The sequence below is a fragment of the Maylandia zebra genome, linkage group LG4 (genome assembly GCF_041146795.1).
Source record: "Maylandia zebra isolate NMK-2024a linkage group LG4, Mzebra_GT3a, whole genome shotgun sequence".
NCBI classification, from domain to species: Eukaryota; Metazoa; Chordata; class Actinopteri; order Cichliformes; family Cichlidae; genus Maylandia; species Maylandia zebra.
In genome coordinates this window covers 7,700,463-7,719,989 of record NC_135170.1, presented here as the reverse complement: position 1 = coordinate 7,719,989, position 19,527 = coordinate 7,700,463, and the positions used below count along the sequence as shown (strand labels likewise).

At 37.3% G+C, this 19,527-nt stretch overlaps 1 protein-coding gene across 2 annotated transcripts; it reads left to right on the top strand.

Annotated features, from left to right (window-relative positions):
* Positions 1–1,060: 1,060 nt before the first annotated feature.
* On the top strand, positions 1,061–17,218 carry copz2 (COPI coat complex subunit zeta 2). 2 transcript variants are annotated; one of them, XR_001167946.3, is made up of 10 exons: positions 1,061–1,186; positions 8,508–8,576; positions 9,537–9,621; positions 10,346–10,437; positions 12,190–12,245; positions 12,857–12,934; positions 13,144–13,195; positions 13,444–13,552; positions 14,124–14,162; positions 15,822–17,218. XR_001167946.3 is itself a non-coding variant. In XM_004568629.4 (9 exons), exons 1-9 carry the CDS (start codon positions 1,169–1,171, stop codon positions 15,867–15,869), a joined length of 537 nt encoding a protein of 178 aa, XP_004568686.1. In that variant the 5' UTR covers positions 1,061–1,168; the 3' UTR covers positions 15,870–17,218. The 2 variants fall into 2 exon arrangements, 1 of the variants encoding a protein (XP_004568686.1); XM_004568629.4 differs by lacking the exon at positions 13,444–13,552.
* The last annotated feature ends 2,309 nt before the right edge of the window (positions 17,219–19,527 follow it).

Below are 19,527 nucleotides of genomic sequence, written 5' to 3'. Positions count from 1 at the left end.
CAGCTACTAGACATAATAGCTACTTTTATGGAGAAATACAGCAGGTTACAAAGTACCAGATTTCTGTAAAAATCAGTCCTTACATAATCCACAATAACAAACACTTGTTGCATTTTTATGTCATTGACAAAAAAAGAAATGTAGAACCTACATGGGGTTATTTGACCAAATCTGCAAAAGTATGGGGGATCAAACAAGAGACAGCAACACAGTGGTGACAACAAAGGCATGAGCTTGTGAACAGTATAGGCTGGTGGGATGCAAATGAAGTGACTATGGCTATATGCACTGCAGGATCCTAAGGTTGAGATGTCTCTGCAGGTAAGATCTGGGTACATAGCACTATATGAGAGAGGTTTGACTACCGTATAGATTTGACAGTATTTAATATAATCACCTACCCCCACTTAACATGATCAGTGCACTTCACATTTCAGCTGAATCATTCAAACAAAGAATGTGATTTTAGTAATGAATACGTTTTTCTAATAGAACACAAAAGAATAACCAATTACCTCTATAAAAGGTTTACAGTGTTTTTATTTGTGATCTTTCTCATTTTACAGGGAGAGCGGAACATGTAAAGCCTTGACTGTGATTTTCTTACACTGTAAAAATACAATGTTTGCTTTTCCAAATTCACCAGTCAGCTGTCATTATATTTCTACATCATAGCAGAAATGCACAAAGAACAGTTTCCACATCTAACTTGTTAAGATCTAAAAATACTTTCCACCAATCCCCCCCGTGGAATATTCGTGACATCACCACACTAGGATTAGGAAAAGTATTGCAGTAAATAACTGGATCAAGGAATGATTTTACTGTAGATGTGGATCGAACTAGCATGTGCGGGGTGGTGTGTTTGACTGCCGCCTGCTACATGTGGCACATGAACTGCTCTTATCCAGAGTAGACTCCTTAAGAGCATCTCGACTTTTATCGTGAAAGGCTCAGACAGACAAGAAGTGGGAGGAGGGCGAAGCGTCGGGATCGCGCTTCACTCCTATGGTTCTATCCGGTTGGCTGCTGCGAGCGCGTGAGCGCGCCCGGGCGGCTCCGTAAAGAAGAGAAAGAAAAAAAATAAAAGCGCTGATCTCGGCGTGACAGCTCAGAGCTGTCCACGTCAACACACCGAGAGAGCGGAGCGACGGCAGCAGCAGCAGCAATGGATTCCACGTCTCCGGTGAGCCTCTCCGCCGTTTCACCAACTAGAACGGGAACCAGTGTGCTTTCATTTCCAGGTGGATGGGATATTAATGTGCTCGGCGGTTTATATATTTTGGTTAGCAGTGTGCGGGACATTTGTTGCACTATAGCAGTTAAGGTGTTCGGCAAGAAGGGGGGTGGTAGACAGGCGGGAGGGAGGCTGGGAGGGGGGCTTGGGTGCAGATTGTCCATAAAGCAGAAACAGCTTTTATTTTTAAGTTAATGCTAGTGGACTCGGACTGGAGCTGACTGTGGACACGCAGGCCTGGTAACTGTTTGTCACGAAGCTAAAGTCACACTTTTTCTTTCTATGTGTATGTCATATGTACAAATATTATTGCTGATGGTGCTGACAGCGCGACAACTTCTTACGTTGTGAAGTAAATTCCATTACCGTGGAGCGGCTGACCCACAGCTGTTACACACTTATCCACACAGAGTCCAGCGTGGAGCGCAACAGGATGGCGCTACACGGTAATCAAGCAAAGCTTCGGTTCCTGCACGGATCACGCGTGTAAAGCGGACACTGTAGTGTTTAATGGAACAAGCGGTATGGTTAAAGCCGGTCTGCGTATTTAAATGCCTGCGTGTGTTGAGCATATGTGGACTGACGTGTAGACCAGAGCAGGTGCCACGTCCACTGTTCTCTCTCTCGCTCGCTCGCTCCTCTTTTGCCCTGCGCACCATTTATTCACTCCCTCTCGCCCTCTCTCTCTCTCTGCGTGTGTGAGTGTAAGTTTCTCTTTCTCTCTCATCCGTGCTTCTCCAGAATACCTCTATCTGTCCTAATTCTTTCTTCTTGGTTTACTCTTTCTCGGCTCTTAAAAGTATGATCTTAGCCTGCTTATCATCGTTTTCCTTATAAAGGACCGTAAATTGCATCATTTTGCATACAAAACTAGTGATACTCCTACACAATGTTTTGCTTTGTTATATATTGTTGAACAATATGCAGCAAAGGCAAAAAGTAGCTTTCTTATGTAATTTTACTAAAGTATTTTAAAGAAACTTTGCATTTTACTGCATGTTACTGTAGAACTTTGGCATTTTTTACATACAAAATCCTTTATTGTCCCAACAGCCCCAACTCGAATATCTATAACAGGAGAAATCTACTTGATAATGAATGAATATCATATAATATAAGGGCTGTTACTTTCAATATACTTATCTATTTACACTTTTCTAGTCAGTAGTTTCTGTGTAAGTAGTCTGTGAGTGTTGAGTATTTTTACATTGTGGCTTTGCTACTCAAGTAATCACCATGTGTACTACAACAAAGTAACTTAATCTAAGTGAAAGATTCACATTTTCCATTCCTTTCTTTCAGCTCTAAATTGGCTGGAACAGCCACAGCACCAAATTGCTGCTTACATGTTTATAAGAGGAATACATTCATATATAGGACAGAAAGCAGGGATAATGTGTTTATTGATATCAGTGTACTATTTTTAGTTGTGTTACAACCATTTTCCACTGGCTAAATGTTCAGAGATCGTGGTTTATATTGATATTGATGTTTAAAGTAAGAATCTTCTACAATTAACTGGCTGATTTACAACTAAAAGTGAGCAATGGAAAAGTAATAGCAAAAGTCAAATATAAAAACATGTATCTCGTGTATAAGGTAGGTCATGTAAAAATGCAACTCTTTAAAATACTACAGATGCCACTGGTTACTGCCCAAATGTTACTGGTATAGATGTTGGCCTACTGCATCCCCATCCATGCACTGATGGATATTTATCCAAATACTTTTGGATAAATGTAACTGTAACTACAATTCTAAATTGACATCCTAAATAAAGTAATATAAGTACATTATTCTGATAATACTCAGAACTGCATCGTCAGCGTATGATTCTTACAATGCCAGCTGTATAATTTGATTTATGTCTAGCTAATGTAAATTATCTGAGTAATTCTTTTACTTTTCTCTTACTTCTTCTCACCATCTTGCTCTTTCACTTCCGTTGAGATTTTTGATTATGCGTCTTTCTCAGACTCATTCTTTCTTTTTCCTGCCTCCCTGGTTTCATCTCTGCCCCTTGTATGTGTCTTGCTCCTTTCTCATGCATTTGCATCTTAATAACAGGGTTACACCCCCTATTTACTATTGCATGTCTGTGAAATTAAAGTTACATTTACATGATCTGTTTTTAATCTGGCCTTTTCTGGTTCTTTTCTTTTGGATCACTGTTATTAAGTGGAGTCATTTAAAACAACTGATCCTTCAGAAAAAACCCCCCACTATAAGTTGCACATTTAAAACACTGGGGGACATGGTTAACTCTCAATATCTACACAGGGGATTAAAAATATTAATTAAAAAAAAGGTCAAGTGAAATATTCAGCCAACAAATTCATTTCACATAGATGCTAAACCAGCTAAGTCTGTACTTGGTTAGCTAGCCCAATTTACTGGCCCAGACATGGTGAGAGCTGCTGTTGCTTCTCCATCTCCATCATCATTAGAGCTTTGCTTGTCAATGTACTAAAGGAGTTATTAATAACTCATGTTATCTTCTCAACATGTTGGCCAAGGTGGTTAGCAAGAGGAGACTAATCTATTACAATGATAAATCACTAAACCCCGTTTATTTGTTCATGCTAACTGTGCTTCCACACAAAGCGCAAGTTTTGCAGCTCAAAACTGATCTCAGAGATTTGAGACTGACATTGTAGTCCAAAAGGTGTAGATGAGCCACAAAATATTTTCAAAAGTTTAACATTATAACAGTGTACCAGAACAATTAAATTAAGAGGACAATAAAAGTATCAGCCACAGGGGTAAAATTTATAATCAGTATTGAACATCCGACAACCCTTCAGCAAAAAAGAAACATAATAGATCACCAAACTACGGAGCCCCTCTGATGACATGGTCCAAAAAATAAATAAATTGTGGCCACAAAATACTATTTCGTGGGCACAAAATGGGTATAACGTGCGCACGAAATGCTAATTTGTGGGCACAAAACACTTGACCGATAACCGTGATCCTTCCCAGGCCCTTGCAGTTGGTTGGCAATAAAATCTATCCCGGCGTCCAGGTCGTACTTACGTCTGTAAAGCAACTGGGCTCTCAATAATAATAATTGCTATATAACTTTTGCACTGTCCACTTCCTGCTGTGACAAAACAAATTTCCCACGTGTGGGACTAATAAAGGTTATCTTATCTTAATATCCTGTTTAAATGTCTCTCCGTAATAATGGTTCCTTGCAATGCCAGGATTTTCAAAATGCATTTGTAGCTCATTCCCAGCCTAAAATAAAACTCAATCATACTGTCTCTGTCCATGGTGTATAGGTTTAGCCTACTCTTATGCTTATGTCTCTACACAGCTGTCCAGGAATTGTATCAATATGATGTGCGCACGTTATCTATTTTGTTGCCACAAACGCATAATTCGTTGCCACGTTATACTCAATTCGTGCCCACAAATTAGCATTTCGTGCGTGCGTTATACCTATTTCGTGCCCTCGAAATAGTATTTTGTGGCCACAAATAAGTATTTCGTGGGCACGTTATACTATTTCAAGGGCACGAAGTAGTATTTTGTGGCCACAATTTATTTATATTTTGGACCATGTCATCAGAGGGGCTCCGTACCAAACAGCAAAGAGGTCATTGATAAAGTACAGTTCATTTTTTTTTATTAAAATCAATGTTTGACTTTAAAATGAGCCACATTTAGCATTTCCTTTATTACAGCATCAGCTAAAAATATCCTTTATTTTGCAAATTGTGTTCCTACCATGCAATCGCATGGCAAGATGCTGTAAATGGACCAAACTTCAGTCAGGAGAACTGAGATAACCCATCCACAATACGAGGTTAGTCATTAATTTACTGTTGCATGGGCTGGGCTGTAGTTACATCATAAGGTTTTAAAAACTGAGCTTTAAAATGTATAGTGGTAATAAAAACAGAGGCTGACAGTGATCACTGCCTTTTTTTAGGGGCTTGTTCAGATTAAATAGAACAAGATACAAAACATTAAAACATGTTAAAAACACAACAGCCTTAATAAACGCAGAGTAGTTTGGACCCAGAAGCAGGGTTGATACGTCATCACTTAAAGACCGGCTACTTAGGGAGACAGTATTTGTCAAAGTAACATCCACATGAATGGCAGAACCCAATAGAACATTGAACAAAGCATCACACTGCCTTTGCCAGCTTGTCTTCTTCCCATAGTGCATCTTGGTTCCAGGTGTTCTTCAGGTAAGTGACATACATGCCATCCACTTGATGTGAAAAAAATTCAAAGATTTGGCAGACCAAGCTACCTTCATCCATCGCTCAAAGGTCCAATTCTGATATTCACATTCCAATTGTTGCCACATTCCACGGTGAATAGGGGTCAGCATGGCATCCTGAGTGTTCTGCGGCCATGATGCTCCAACTGTGTATTCTGAAACCTTTCTATCGGAATCTGCATTACATTTTTCAGCAGTTTGAGCTACAACAGCTTGTCTCTTGAATCCGACCACACAGACCAGCCTTCATTCCCCATATGCATCAATGAGCCTTGGCCACCCATGACGTTGGTTCACCACTGTTCCTTCCTTGGACCACTTTTGATTAGGGATGGGTATTGATAAGATTTTCACGATTCCGATTCCATTTTCGATTCTGTTTAACGATTCGATTCTTTATCAATTCTCTTATTGATTCTTTTTAAAAAAAAGGAGAACACTAAAGTCAATTAGCTTAGAACTTTGTTTTATATCTTCCCTTTGAACAAGATAGAAATTTAGGAGTAGCATGGCCTTACAAACCCAACAGTGAGATCTTAAGAGATCCAGCCTATGGCTCTTCAATGGGGTGTCACAGGGTCCCCGGGGAAAAAAAAACTGTAAAATAATAAAATAAATATTCTTCTGTAGGAATAACAAAGTATAACATAAATTATTCTGTAGCAATTACACAAGAATATCCAGTAATGTCCCTGCCTACAATTAAATACATTCACTTACCGAAAATCGGGGCATCTGCTGTGGCAAATGGGTGCAAGCCTTTTACCACAAACTTAGTCACTGCTCAAACTTAGTCACATTCGTCTATCCTGGCCTGAAAGGAGACGCTACCGGTAGACTGCAGCGAGAACTGCCAGCATCTGAGCCAGCCAGACTCTGTCTCATCATGGTCACTAAATGCACAGTAATAGCAGGTTTTGTAATAAGGCGGATCGCGCTAACATAATACGCACTGTTAGTTGATTATTTACCTGCCGCATTAACGGGAGAAGACGTGCAAACGTTACCGCTGCTGCTGGGTTGAGATTCACGAGTCCGGAGCGGAATTAAAATCACGACATTCATTTAAGGTCATCGCGTGTTTTGTGAGCAAATGCTTTTGCATATTCGCAGTGTTTCCTCCCTCAAATGAAATATCTACTTTGCAAGTATTGCAAGTTGCCCTGTTGTCATCCGTTCTCATAAAGTATAACCAAACTTTTGAGCGTTTAAGCCGCTTAGGCGCCGTTTCCTGCCAGGTAAATGACGCTCCGCAACGTGGTGACGTCATTCGGGGCGACTGGAATCGATAAGGGAATCGTTTGCAAAAATGGCAAACAATTCCAAGGAATTGAAACAGTGGGAACCGGTTCTCAACAAGAACCGGTTTTCGATACCCATCCCTACTTTTGATACATATTGAAAACTATACACTGGGAACATCCAAGAAAGAGCTGCAGTATTGGAGATGCTCTGACAGTCATCTAGCCACCACAATTTGGCCCTTGCCAGACTCTCTGGTGGAACAGAGGCCATGATGAAGAGTTAATCAGTGTTATTCATATCACCAGTCAGTGATCATAATGTTATGCAATGTGGATATGAAAGACAGGGTCAGAGGCAGATTGCACCAGAAGTTTCAGTATTCAAATCTCTTTCCAAAATATGATTCTTCAGCTTGATATCTGTTAATGAGTTTAAGTTTGCTGTTTATCTAAACATAGACTGCACAATACTTAATAATGGCTGACATATTGCACCTGGACCCTTCAGCACTTAATAAAACTTACTAACTAGGTGACTGCTGAATGTACTCGTGCTTGTAGCCATTAGCAAACTAGCTAAGAACAGAGACATAAGCATATAGGATCTGTTCTCATGCCTGAAACTCATATTTGTTTAATTGGACAGTGGTACATTTGTCTCCTAGTAACTAATTCATAATTCAGTGGCATCTTTACCGGCTAAAACATGTTCTGAAGACCCAATGAAAACTATTTGATGTAACATTTTTTAATATAATATGTATTGGGCTATAGGTTGACATAACCTACACTCCATGATCAAAGATATTCTTTTTATACTTTAGAGTTTCTGGTTTCCTGGAAAAATATTGAGAACTCCTTCTGCACTTGGTAGCAAATAATAGTCTTTATTTTTATGGCCTTGCCTTGTGACTTGAGCTAGCTGCTAGCTTTCCTTCAGTCAGTTGTCAGCATACACCTCACGTGCACTTTGCTAATCAGAATGTTGTTAAGAGTAGGTATTTCTGCTGCATCTTCACCTGCTTCCAGGGTGTATGGAGAAAGGAAAAGAAAGGAGTAAAAAATAGTATTAAGAATGACCTCGTTACATGACAAATTAAAGTAAAAGACTTGCAGTACTTGTCATTGGTTATGTAGTGTTTACCTACAAATGCTATATGCTATAACTACAGTATGTTGGAGTATGTCCGTGTATGTTTACTCATCACTTAAAGTTCAGTCAGCATCAACATAACAAGAAACACGTTTGATCAAATGAAGGATAGACTGAGCCATCTACAGCTTTAGGACTCTGGTTATGTGAGCCTGGAATACTGGACTTTGGATGAGCTAAGTGTCTGGTCTAAGTTCTGTGATACACTCTGACTGTGAATCTGTGCTAGTCAGTGCATAACAGAACTTTGTCCCGGGTCTGAAAAATCATCGCAGGGATGGACAGATAGCTGTCTAGATGTGGATGCAGGAGAATGGAAAATGTATTAAGTAGAAATATGTGATAATTCCCAGAACTGGAAAACTGTAAAACAAACCAGGATAAACAACAAAGATTAAAACACTGAATAAACTGCAGCATAAATTGTAGAAACTGGTTGGACTGGGCAGCTTCAGTGTGTGTAAGTAGATGAGAGAGTATTTAAAAGAGGCTGCTGCTGCAATGCTCTTTTAAGTGTTATCCAGGTATGAGAGGAACAGATGTGACTGAAGCTATGCTATTATGTTCAAGATGTTTCCCCAAGATGACTCAGCGAAGCTAAAATATTTTCAATGTTCTTTCTGTTTATCGCTGCAGGAACCGTCCCTCTACACAGTTAAAGCAGTTTTTATTCTCGACAATGATGGAAACAGACTTTTGTCAAAGGTGAGTTCAATGTGGTCTTTACACAAGGGAAAAAATGGAAGCGCTTTAATATAAACTTTGTTTTGTATGACAAAAATATGAAAGGGAGTACTTTCATGAATAAGTCACAATATGGGACATAAGTTTTATACGACTTAAACATGAAATTTACATTGCACAATAAACAATAACCATTTACTACTGAGGGTAATTTAAATTTACTTCAAAGCCCTGTATCTGAATTTTTTGTACTTTTTTCTTGTAGAAAATGTAAACAGTATTTTGAGGAACACATTAATATATTTGTTAAGATGTGCCTTGATCAGCCTTATTGTTGTCTTATACATCTGCAATGTTTATTTCAGAACTGTTCCAAATAATTATTGCTGTACAATATTAGAAAGAGACCTCTGATGATTAAGAGCAGCACTTAGTGAGAGTAGGGTAGAAGAACGTCCTTTCTTCAAAGCACCTCAATCAGGACCAGGATCAGTGAGAGACAGTCACCTGCTGTGTGTGTGTGTGTGGGGGGGGGGGGGGGTGAATGAAAAGCGAAGACAGAAAATAGGACAAGCGATGTCTGTAGAGTAAATATGAAACCAGTCAGTTAGCTTACCAACTAGCTTGGAAATTTCCAAACAAAACAAAATCTGAGTTTTCAGTGACTGATTCACAAATAACGACTGCCCTGATTATCACCAGCTGAGTCGTCTACCTACAGTCAGAAATAATAAGTGGCTATGGCCGAAGTAGATAAACCTGAGAAAAGATTTCTCAGCTTCAACTTGATTAAAGTAACTAACAGTGAGTGCAAAGGATGCCGCTGATATGTTTGTGTGGGTTAGGGGTGCATTTGATTGAGTTGATTTCATTGTTTGTAACAGTAAATACTAAGTGGTAAAGTTTAACTATCAAGTTTAGAATTTACTAGCAACGCACTATGTAAGTAAACTGAGTCACTCATAAAAGTTCCTGTTTTAGTACTATGACCCAGAGCTTTACCCCTCCATGAAGGAGCAGAAAACCTTTGAAAGGAATGTTTTTAACAAGACACACAAAGCAGACAGTAAGTTCCACTCTCTTCTGTTTTATGTAGATCTGTTCTGGTGTGTGATGCATGCGCCCCCACCCCCACCCCCACCCGTCGCTCCCTCCCTTTGTATTGTGCTGAATGTTCACAGACGTCTCCAGTGTCCAGACTGTTACACACTCTCTTGTCACTTGTAACCTAAATCACTTTTTACATTGACCTGGTTTCCACCCGCCAAACCATGCTAGACCATTATTTGTGGCAGAACGCTGTAGTTGGTATTACCCTTGTAAAACTTTTGGATTTTCATTCTTTTGGATGAAAAACCTGACCTACCCATAAGCTTTTTTGTAGGATTCCAAGTTTCACCCAACTGATACCTGAGTCTCTACCCCTGGCCTCTTTAACACGTTGCCATTATCTCTCCTTTTGTCCTAATCTTCATTCCTTATTTTCTCCACTTCTGCTTTGTCTTTCTTCTCCCCTTTTATGTTTTATCTATCAGTTCCACTCCTTCCCAACATTCATTTGTATCATTTGTTTCTCCGACTCATCTCCTTCCTCTCTTTATATCAAGTTTCTGTCTAATTGCTTTTCTGTCACTCGTCTCTGCCTTCTTTCCCTCTCACCCCTTTGCTTGCCTGTCACTATATATTTGGCAGTTGTGTCACTGAATAAACTTTATTTTACACTTCTATATAGAAGCAAATTAATAAAGTCATGCTTATGCTAACCCTGTCACGTCTCATTCTCTATCTAGATGAAATAGCTTTTCTGGAAGGCATGACCATCGTGTACAAGAGCAGTATAGATCTTTTCTTCTACGTTGTGGGAAGTGCTCAGGAAAATGAGGTGAATTAAATTTTGTCTGCCAATAAAGTACATCTGCAGTAATAAAATTAAAATTCATTGTGAATATGTTACGTCAAGTTTATCTGCATATGTTTTAAAAGGAGCTCAGTCATTTTTGTTCAAATGTTTACTCACATAAGCGTGCTTTTATTTTTTTATTTATTTTTTTAAATTTTATTCTGCTTTGTATTCTGAAGGCAGAATGGCATGTGTTCCATGTCACCAGACGGTTTCTTGTTTCTTCTCAGCTCTTAAACAACAAATTCATCCAATATTATTTTTCACACAAATCACATAAGTTACAGTAGTAACCTCTTAACAAGAGTTAGGCTCATATCAATATTTTTTTATGGAATTCTCAGCTGTAGGCACACAAGACAGTTTAAAGGTAATTACTTGTTGTTTCTAAATTCAGTTGCCTGCTCTGGTGTCACAGAAAGGTTGCATTTCTTATGCAGCATTCTCAGAGTCAGATTAATGTTTCACTGACATTAAGACAAACAGGCAAAGAAAGCAAAAAACAAAAAACCTTGAATAGGTCAGCATGTCCACTGGACACTGAGCCAAAGTAAGAATGAACATTTTAGGAATATAAGAAACAAAGACAGTGCTGGGGTTTTCTTTGCTCTGTTAGAACGTTGTTGGGGGTTATTTGAACTTTAATAATTCAGTGTTAGAAGTAAAATACTCCTTAAAGTTAATCAAATGAAGTCAATTGTCCAAATTTCTAGAAGACTATAAAATATTATATTATATTATACATATTATAATATTACATATATATTAATATTATATTATATATTATATTATATATTATATTATGTTAATATTATATTATATTAATATTACTATATAATATAAAATAAGACTATAAAATATATTGTATTTTGTCTACAATATATTGTAGACAAAATACAATATATTTTATTGTATTATGTATTATAGAAATACATAAATATAATATTTATGTGTTTCTATAAATACTCTTTGGTGCAATGCAAAAAAAAAAAGTAAAGACGGAAAAAAACCTGGAAAAAGTTGTGTGTTTATACACTACAATTGAAAACTTGGCGATACCTTCACATAATAATGATTTCTATTGTAAAATGCTAAAGATTATTTTCAAGGAAAAATAAGATACTCCATGAAATCTACTTAATTAGTCTAGTAATTGCTCTTCAAATTGAGGTGCTTCAGGGCAGTAACATTTACCATAAAGGTTCAGTTAGCTACAGTCTCTTTCATTTGTACAGCCTGTGGGATTTATGGATTTTTTTAAGCTATTTTCAGGGATTGTTCTATATGTTGCAGTTGTGTGGAGATTATTTTGGGTTACAGCTTGGTTGGAAAGTTTTAAACCTATAATGATTAATAAAAGAACACTTCTCATGAGCAGCATATTCACCGATATCACAGGTGTCGAAATCCAGGGCTCGAGGGCCGGTATCCTGCAGGTTAAATGGCTAAATGACCTCCTCAACATGTCTTGAAGTTCTCCAGAAGCCTGATAATGAACTAATCATTTGATTCAGGTGTGTTGACCCAGATTGAGATCTAAAACCTGCAGGACACCGGCCCTCGAGGCCTGGAGTTCGACACCTCTGACCTATATACTTTGCTAAGCTGGTATATGTTGAATGTGCAGTATTTAGCTTATTTAGGCCATGAAATCTAATTGATTCTGCTTTAACATCAATTTGCATTGATTTATATCTTTGTATCTCATATACTGACTTTTCTTTTTCTTGGTAGCTCATGCTGATGTCAGTACTTAACTGCCTGTTTGACTCCACCAGTCACATCCTCAGGTACCGTCTTCAAAAAAAAGTTTTTTGTTTTCAAGAAAAAACAAAAACTGCATAAGTGAGTGGTTTCATTGATATTTTGTAATGATGTTTAGAACAATACAGAGGTAATCAGAGCCCAAATAGAGAAATTCACAATCTTCTTTTTCAGACTTTTCTTCATGCAAATGAATTAGAGCTTTTGTCCTCCATGTAGCCTCAGTAGCATCAAAGTGTTATAATAAATAATGTGAAATATAAATAATTATATTTAATAAATAAATTAAACTAAATGACAAATAGTACTCCTTTTTCATTTTAACCTGTTAAAGCTCATATCAGAGTCCCTCACTGTTTATTGCAACATTAGTCAAACAATGATGGGTATGGTTACTATGGGAACCAATGCAATAGTAATGCAGTGTGTGAGTAACTGAGACTAAGGAGAGATTGAGCTATTGTGAGGGCAAAAAATAAAAATAAAGCAATAATGGGTTTTTAAAAAGCCAGAAATGTGAATACTTTAAGTTACTTAAGTTAGAGGAATAAAAACTTTAACTTAAAATGATGATGATCATATGAGATCCTAAGTAACGTATCTAATGACGCGTGTAATTTTTTTATTTATCCTGCAGGAAAAATGTGGAGCGGAGGTGTTTATTGGAAAACATGGAAGGAGTGTTTCTTGTTGTGGATGAAATCATTGATGGGGGGTGAGAGAAAGAAAAGTTTATCCAACTAGAATAGTCAATATGAGTTCCTTTTGATCATTTTGCCTGATATTTATAGGCAAAATGATGATAGGTATTTCTATTATTAAAATAAAAAAATGTTTAGTATGTAAAATGCCATGATCCCATAAGCAATCCCAGTCCTGCTTATACAGAACTCTACCCTTATTGGTTGTTTTTCCTGTTGCCAGGGTGATTCTGGAGAGTGATCCACAGCAGGTCCTACAGAAAGTCAACTACAGGGTAAGATTTCTGTCAGTTATTCCCCAAAACCTATTGTATCAGTATAACCATTGGAAATTCAAACAGAAAACAAGTGTGTTAGATTGTAGAAATACAAATCAATGCAGGTGTTTGGTCTGATTAGAACGGCTACATCAAGATTTGCTGTAGCTCCCTTTAGCTTTTTTGACTTGCTTCTTGCCTTCTCTTCCCTGTTTTACTTTTCTTCCTGTCCTTCTCCCTCTCTCTCTTCTTCTGATTGGTGTCAGCTAATGTCAGAGCCAGCCTATGGCTTCGTCCTCTTTGATTACATCACCGGTAACCTAGAGGCACAAACAGACAGGAGCCAGCTGCTGTAGACAGACAGACAGACCGAGGGTGAGAGAGGAAGAAGGCCAATGTGAAAGATAGTGACGTGGAGAGAGAGAAAGAGTGAGTGAGTGAGAGAGTAAGAATGAATGGATGAGAAGGAGTAAGACTCAGTGAAGGGAGGAAGGAGGAATGGGCAAAACAGAAAAGGTAAATGCATGGTGGGAGAGCATGTGGACTAACATGTTATTTTTCTATACTTGATAACTATGACCTGCTGGTGGCGCTAGAGTAACACTGAAGACGTCATCCAAGTGAAAAGAGTTATTCTCTGGGAACTGTGTCAATCAGATAATTAAAGTGAATGATTGCATACCAGACGGTGCTTGCCCTGAAGCTACACCACAAGCATGGCTACAAGCTCCACTATGAATTGTGACTGGTTGAACTGTTAACTAGCACTGTTTGAATGTCACTGGGTTATAGTGTGCTATTCTTTGTTCCACAGATCTAATGCACTGTGTGTGTGTGTGTGTGTGTGTGTGTGTGTGTGTGTGTGTGTGTGTGTGTGTGTGTGTGTGTGTGTGTGTGTGTGTGTTTGTTAAGTATTTGACTTTTTTTCATGTCATTTTGATTACAGGCGGATGAGAACCCATTAACTGAACAAAGCGTGGCTCAGGTAATACACAAGCAAACAGACTCTGTGAATATCATTGCCAAAGCTATACACACAAACATGAAGGCATCACATGCATACACAAATGCAGTTCAATTCAGTTCAGTTTTATTTATATAGCACCAATTTGCAACAACAGTCTTTTCAAGGCAGTTTTAATTGTAAAGTCAATCCTTCAGTGGGTCGGAGCTGTTTTAGAGGCACTGGAAGGACATAAAGGCATTTAATAATGTCACCCCCAAAAAAGCTAATGCTCTATAACTGACACACCACAATGAAGAAAAGGAGGATAACCATTAGTGGCAGAAGAGGAGATTCTCTAGTTGACGTATCAATTGCTTACTGAGCAATTACAATTATGTTTTGAGCTATAACAGACAATGCCTGACCTCACATATTTCCAAAGTTTTAGTCACATGGTAAATGGACTGGTTCTTATATAGTGCTTTTCTACAACTTGCCTCATTCACCCATTCATACAAGCATTTTAATGCTTTTTCTGCTAAAGTGCTTTATATCTGACATTCATTCATGCGCTGATTGATGCATCGGAGAGCAACTTGCGGTTAGTTTTTTGGCCGAGAATATTTGGCATGCACATTTATTATTTATCTTGATTGATGGACAGATGGAGGAGAGCTGAATACTAAACTCAGAGATCATGTCCACTCGTGTGTTTTCCCCATTTACTCAAATTAAAAGAGTTTTTGAAAAGATTATAAGCTATGAACGTTCATACCTTGGTTGACATTCTCATCTCATTTCCATTAGTTTCTAATTATGCTGCCTGTACATGATGATAGAAATTTGACAGCTTGTAGATCTTGACCAATGCAATGCTATTGACTAAACACAACTTGCGGTATATCTTGACTCTAACGTGCATCTAACGTTTTTACGTGATCAACACAATAGACACGCTGCACATTAGGCTGCCTTTAAATGCCATACTGAATCAAGGGCCTTTAAATTTGAGCTTAGTGCGCCACCTGCTGGCCGATTTCTCACTGCTGTAATTTAACCTCTTCTAAGGACTGAAAAACAGTTAAAAGATAAACCAGTAAAGAACATACAAGAACAAGCTGTTGAAACATGTAGATTTTGAAAACATTAACCCACTGTATTTATTTAGTGGCAGTAGAACAAAGATGTGTTTTGTATTACGATTTTGTTGCGCTTTAACATGGTGGCATGACTTCACATGGTTGTGAGCATAAGCTCAGCCTGCCCTCTAGTGTTTAAACAGTCGTACTGTAGCACCATGCTTTACTGTGCAGGAGTTCTCAGTTATGTAAAGCGTTAGAACCACTCTACCTTTACTAAACAGACTTGTATTCTACGGTAAGATACTTTTTGACATTATATTGTAATGTAAAGGGTAATACTGGACTGTGCTAAGGTTTCAAAAACTTCTGTAACACATATATGAGAGCAACAGAACGAGCAGTGTTATAACTAAGTTACTATAGTCTAAACCCAATCTTTTCCTAAAACGAACTATTTCTGATGCCTAAACCAAATACATATCAGAAGTTAGAATAAACACATTAAATGATATATGTGCATACTACACAAAGGTTGCATTTTCTGTTTGTTTATAAAGCAGTTGTCATTCATGTTTTGTTATTATATAATTTTCTTTCATTTTTTTTACTTTTGCAGGTTTTGCAATCAGCCAAGGAGCAGATCAAATGGTCTATACTGAAATGACTGAAAACAAATCTGATTTTCCAAAAAGAATGTTTCCAGTCCCAAAGCTATTTTACAGGGCCAAACTGAAGGGATGGATGTTACTGAAGTGATGGCCAATAGGCTGCCTTAGGTGTGTTTTTTGTGACATTTTTTTTCTATTGTGTGTGACAAGTATTTAATTCATTTGGGAGTAAACATAGCCCATATGTGGAGGTGCCATTTAGCAAGCCAAATGACACTTCTTATTTTATTATCATAAGTAATATGCGGGCAGCTATCCAGTACCTGAATTATCAAAAGAAGTGCAAGAGATTGGTGGAACAACATTGTTCTCAGTCCCACCGAACTGATCGTGGCTTCTGGGTTTCTTTGAAGAGTTATGCTCCCCCCCCCTTTCACATTGTGTGTGTGTGTGTGTGTGTGTGTGTGTGTGTGTGTGTGTTTGACTGTGTCAACAATATTACAAAGCCAAATTAATTTCTATTACAACACTACAAGAATACAGAAGGTAATACTAAAAGTTTGTTGTATTGAGTTTCAATTGACTCGTTACACTCATGATTTCCATAATGCTTCTTTGAAGCCCAAAAGCAAATGCAGTTATGTTTTATGACACTAAGAAGGCACTGTGGTACAGATGCAGGAAATCTAATTTAAGGAAAGTCTGCACATGTGAATGAATTTTAGAACCAATGGGAGCTTAAAAAAGATAAAAATAAATAAATAAAAAAGTGCACAGGATCCTGTGGCCAGAGTTACAAAGAATATTGTCTATTCTACTGTTGTGATGATAATTAAAGATTTTAAAAGACATTACATGTTTTGTTAGTGGAGAGAAATATGGCCAAAGAGAAACTAATTATTATTTTTACATATCAATGTTGTTTTCTCTGTCTGCAAGAGAGATAATAAAACTATATTTGTCCTGGTTTCAGATGGTCTGCTTAGCCATTATATATTCTTGTACTTTTATTTTTACTTTCAATTAGTTCATCCCCGTGGATGCCGCATTTATTTGCGTTCAAAAGTGTCTAACATAATGAATATTAATAAGCACTCTAAAAGACTTCGTTTGTGTGGGCGTGGTCTGGAAAATTATTTGCAGAAATCAGGTGACGTCAGTTGGCACGTGGTTAAACTCACCGAGCCAATGGTTCGTTATGGGTTTATTTTCCGATGATATTATTGGCTGGCTGCCGCACACGCCTGCAACTCATCGGAGGGCACAAGAAATCAGACGAAATCCTTAAATTTAAGGTACAAAGAGAAAATTAATGTTTTTATGTTATTACCAGATTATTTATTATTTTGGCTGAAATTGAATTATTATTGATATCCTGAAATAAAACTGAATAATACTTTTGAAATGAAGGTTGTCTTTTCTTGATTTTCACCAGTGTTTAATCGTAATATTTGATCGTAGACCTATTTGATGTATTACTTCATAGTTAATTATATTTAATGGTTTAAAGAGTAACAATGTATTTAAATAAGTCATGAAAAATATATTTCCATGCATTGTAATGTTATTTTTTGATTATTTATTAATTTAGTCGAAGAAAGAGGTAAATCCTTTATAACAGCATCAGTAAGATTCAGCGTGATAGCAGCTACTCTTATTTAATTGATCCTTGGTGAATGTGCAGCCTGAAAATAGGTGGAATAAAAGTGCATGCAATCAAAAAAAATATTAGTATGGATGAAATATTAGTAGGAATTCGACCGAAAAATGTTTTCACCATATTGAGTATCTTGGTCTGGCTGACATAGAGCGACAGAGAGCCATTGACTTTCACACCTACAGCCCATCTAGAATCGCCAAGTTACCTAATACATCTGACACGTCTGAATACTAGTTAAGAATGATTATTAATATCCATTGTACCACATGTGTAGAAACGAACATGGGGTCATAGAGATGAATTTTGGAATAGAACAGAAAAGCCCTTTATGGTTATTGTACATGTACAACGAAATTATGGGTGCTCCAGGCCAACTGTGCTTGAGTAAAAAATATGAATACTAAAGACATAAAGAATAAATAGGAAACAGAAAAATATATATACAGTCAAGAGGAATATATACAAAACAAGAGAAAGACAAAAAAAATGATAGAATGACAGCTTCTGACTCAGTTTTATTAATAATTAATTGTCCTCTCTTTATTGTCAAAATTGATGCGTTTAGCATGACATTGCTCTTCTATGGTTTGTTTCTGAAATATGGCAAAAGTGGGCATTAAAGGTCTGACTGAAATAGTGTCAGTCAAACAGATGTACATTATTGGACATATCAACAGATGTACGATAATATAGTATATATTATAACACAATATGGTACTTATTCTCTTTCACGAATGAATTTGAATGAGCCCCCATCCTTCTTTCCACAGATTGTAGTTTCTATATCACCTTGTTACATTATCCCACTTTAAATATTTTCTTTTTCTTTCTTTCTTTAACTTTCAGTGGGTCTTTCAGATCACTGTGGAGGAATTCTGGTCCATTCTTCTTTTCAGAATGTTTGTAATTCAGCCACACTGAAGGGTTTTCCAGCATCGGAAGTAAACTGTTTTTCACGCACTGTACATATATGAATAAAAATACAGTTAGAGGCATGAAAACTCACTTCTTGTCTATTTAGACAAGAAGTGAGTTTTTCATGCCAAATAACCCATTAACCAAATGGTTAATGGGTTATTTGGCATGCTGATACTCTTCTAACCTCATGAAGGTGCAAGATCAAATGGACCCATGACGCTTGCACTTCAGGCTAGGTAATTTATTATGATTAGGCAGATGACCCTGGCTAATAGTTCATTTTGTTCAAAAACGCTTTAACAATTTAGATTTCTGCTAATGTTCAAACCATGTTACACATGTCTGTGTCTCAAACAGATTTTCAGAAATCAGTTGTTGTATGAAATCATAATTCATATTTTGGAAACAGATACGTATCTCTTAACTTTGAAGCTTCAAGGATTTAAGATAGTGAAGGTAGCTAATTTTAAATACCTGAGGTCAAACATCCAAAGCAAAAGATTTTTCACAAGAGCGGTGAAGAAGAGAGTGCAGGTAGGCAGGAATGGGTGGAGACAAATGCCAGGTGAGATTGGAGATAGGCAGAGGGGAACAGGATGACATGACAATGAGCTAAGAACAACTGAGGGAGTAAATATAAATTGGGATGTGGCCAAAGTGGAAACACCTGTAAAAAACACAGAGCTGAACTAAATCTAATAATGAGACATAGGAAGTAAGTATAAACAAAGCACAAGCACAGATGACTAACAAAATAACTCATGAAGAACTAAACAAGGGGACATCACTGACAGATACTAAAGCATAGACGGGGAACACTTGGCGAGACGGTTTAAACTGAAAGAAGAAATATAATAAGCTCAATAAGTGGAACAAAAGCACAAAGCACAATTAATAAGAACGAGGACTATAACCACTTCACCAAATTCAAAAAGAAAAAGGAAATGACAAAACTCAAAACAGCAGGTCAACAACCCAGGGACCATCACGCACCATTTCCCATTCTCATACAGTTCCTGCAGCAGCTTAAGTTTGCCTGTTTGACAGAAGTGGGAAGTAACAAAGTACAAATACTCTACAATATTACTGTACTTTAGTAGAATTTTCAGGTATTTTACTTGAGTATTTCTTTTTCT

Bases quoted from the DNA above. Each gene is read 5' to 3' on its own strand.
- copz2 (XM_004568629.4), top strand. The intron at 12,246-12,856 runs GTACCGTCTTCA...TTTATCCTGCAG, and splicing joins TCCACCAGTCACATCCTCAG to GAAAAATGTGGAGCGGAGGT. The intron at 13,196-14,123 runs GTAAGATTTCTG...TTTTGATTACAG, and splicing joins TACAGAAAGTCAACTACAGG to GCGGATGAGAACCCATTAAC.